The sequence below is a fragment of the Sardina pilchardus genome, chromosome 17, assembly GCF_963854185.1.
Source record: "Sardina pilchardus chromosome 17, fSarPil1.1, whole genome shotgun sequence".
NCBI classification, from domain to species: domain Eukaryota; kingdom Metazoa; phylum Chordata; class Actinopteri; order Clupeiformes; family Clupeidae; genus Sardina; species Sardina pilchardus.
This window is the reverse complement of record NC_085010.1, coordinates 26,443,561-26,446,060: the sequence shown is the minus strand read 5'-3', so window position 1 is coordinate 26,446,060 and position 2,500 is coordinate 26,443,561. Positions and strand designations below refer to the sequence as shown.

The following is a 2,500-nucleotide window of genomic DNA, read 5'->3' as shown; positions in this document are numbered from 1 at the left end:
TGTGTGTGTGTGTGTGTGTGTGTGTGTGTGTGTGTGTGTGTGTGTGTGTGTTATAGTACCCCTGTTTGCTACTTAAATAGAAAGGCAAGTGCCGCTTGGCCACTTAATCACACAGAATTGGCCCATGAATCCCTGGGGTGGGTTAACCCACACATGCAACATGATAACACTCTCTGGAAATATGAACAAAGACTTTTGCACAAATGCCTACACACACACACACACACACACACACACACACACACACACACACACACACACACACACACACACATACACACATACTGTAGACGCACACATACACACACACACGTTCACACGTAGACGCACACACACACACACACACACACACACACACACACTCACACACTTTTGTCAGTGTGAGTTTAGTATTTGAATGTTAAATGAAGAGGCGTAGAGCAGTTCTGCATGGCTAATGCCCCACTCTATAATTCCTTCATTACACAAGACGGATGTTCGTCACGCAACACCACCACTCCACTTAGATGAGGTCTCTCTCCTCAAGTGACCGCCAACACACTCTGACACGTGTGTGTGTGTGTGTGTGTGTGTGCATGTGTGTTCGAGGGTCTGTGTGTGTGTGTGTGTGTGTGTGTGTGTGTGTGTGTGTGTGTGTGTGCTATGTGTGTTAAGGTTGCATGTGTGCATTTTCACACACCGCCAATTAATTTCCTGTTTGGTGGTGTCTTGTGACAGCCGCGGTGGCACCGCCGATAAAGGTGAGGATGATGATGGTGATGATGGCAGGCATCAGAGTAGATTAATTAGCGCCGGCAGATAGCTCGCTCGCTAGCTCACCGCCTCGTGCTCTCTTCTCCCTCTTCCTCTGTCATGCTAATGAGTCTCTCTCTTTCTCTCTCTCTCTCTCTCTCTCTCACACACACACACACACTCATACACACACACACACACACACACACACACACACACACACACACACACACACACACTAGAACACACACACACACTAGAACACACACACACTCATATATTTGTGATACTAATGCGAGATGTCAATATTACCTTATAAGAAGGTATCCTTAGCCTCATCTAACAAGTTAAGGTTATGGTTTTAGGAAATAAATGGTTAAATGTATGTGAGTTTAGTGCTTATATTGAAAGTGTAGCGTATTATTGGCAATATGGCCTGGATAGGTCAAACAGCATATACTGTACCATGCTGGTGTAGTACAGTAGTGTCATCTCACTAGATTCCAGATTCCCTTGGTTTTGACCACTTCAGAACGTTTTGATGACTGTTGAAACTGTCCCAACTGTTTTGTGGGATTTTGGACTGAACATGCTGCTGGCCTGGGAGTTGAATTGTGTGTGTACGTGTGTGTGTGCGTGTGTGTGTGTGTGAGTGTGTGTGTGTGTGTGTTTCCCCCTGCTGACACACGCTGGCGTTGACAGCGAGGCTCTGCTGAACTGCCCGGCGCAGCATGTTCTCACGTCACGTGTGTGTGTGTGGCCCCGGCCTGTCTGGACGCGGGCAGTGCCACGACGTGACGAGTGGCCGCCGCTTGACGCTGATGCCGCCTGGCGTGTTCCGGAGCGCTTGTGCTTGTCCGTGAGCTCACCATCTTTTTTTTCTCTTTCTCTCTTCTTTATGTTCTCTCTCTCTCCCTCTCCCCCTCTCTCTCTCTCCCTCCCTCTCTCTCTCTCTCTCTCTCTCTTCTCTCTCCCTCTCTCCGTCTCTGTCTGTCCACTCTCCGCAGGAGAAGATCCGGAGACAAGGCGGATGCGTACGGTCAAGAACATTGCGGACCTGCGGCAGAATCTGGAGGAGACCATGTCCAGTCTACGGGGGACGCAGATCAGCCACAGGTGAGCGGAGCGCCAGATGTCCGTATCTGAGGATGTCGCCGTTCGGCTAATGAGATATGACAACACCCACACCTTGAACTCTAATCAAAAACTCACAGCATTTACCCACAAGCCTACTTTAAAGAGGGACTTACAGTAATTACACCCCTAAATCCCTTCTCTGTTCCTCCAAAGTGTACATTCAGAGGTTGTATTCATGAATCTATCTATCTATCTATCTATCTATCTATCTATCTATCTATCTATCTATCTGTCTATCTATCTATCTATCTATCTATCTATCTATCTATCTATCTATCTATCTATCTATCTGTCTGTCTAAAATTGATTTCAAGGTAATTTGGCACCTTCTCTCTTGTTAAGGGGATTGGAATGGCTCCGGCCACACACACTGTTCTGTTCTGCTACTGGCTACTGCAGCTGACACTTTTGCTAGCTTGTTTGCATCTTTATGAAGACTTGTCCCAGCTCCAGCCCCAGCCCCAGGCTCTAAGGATTGGTACTGTACTCTTACTGTACCTACACTCATGGACAGATGCCTGAATTGGCCCATCTGGGCCGTGATTAGTTGAGACTTACAGTACTGTAGATGCAAGGCGGAAATTCTTGGCTGTGCCAATGAGTGCTTATTTCACTCATGATGTCTTATTAA

General features: G+C 47.3%; 1 protein-coding gene across 1 annotated transcript in view; it reads left to right on the top strand.

Moving 5' to 3' along the window:
* Positions 1–2,500, top strand: part of nav3 (neuron navigator 3) — a 149,066-nt gene that overhangs the window by 79,569 nt on the left and 66,997 nt on the right. Inside the window, exon 10 of the mRNA XM_062517956.1 lies at positions 1,740–1,848. Within this exon, the coding sequence (XP_062373940.1) occupies positions 1,740–1,848 (109 nt within the window). The remainder of the gene's footprint in view (positions 1–1,739; positions 1,849–2,500) is intronic.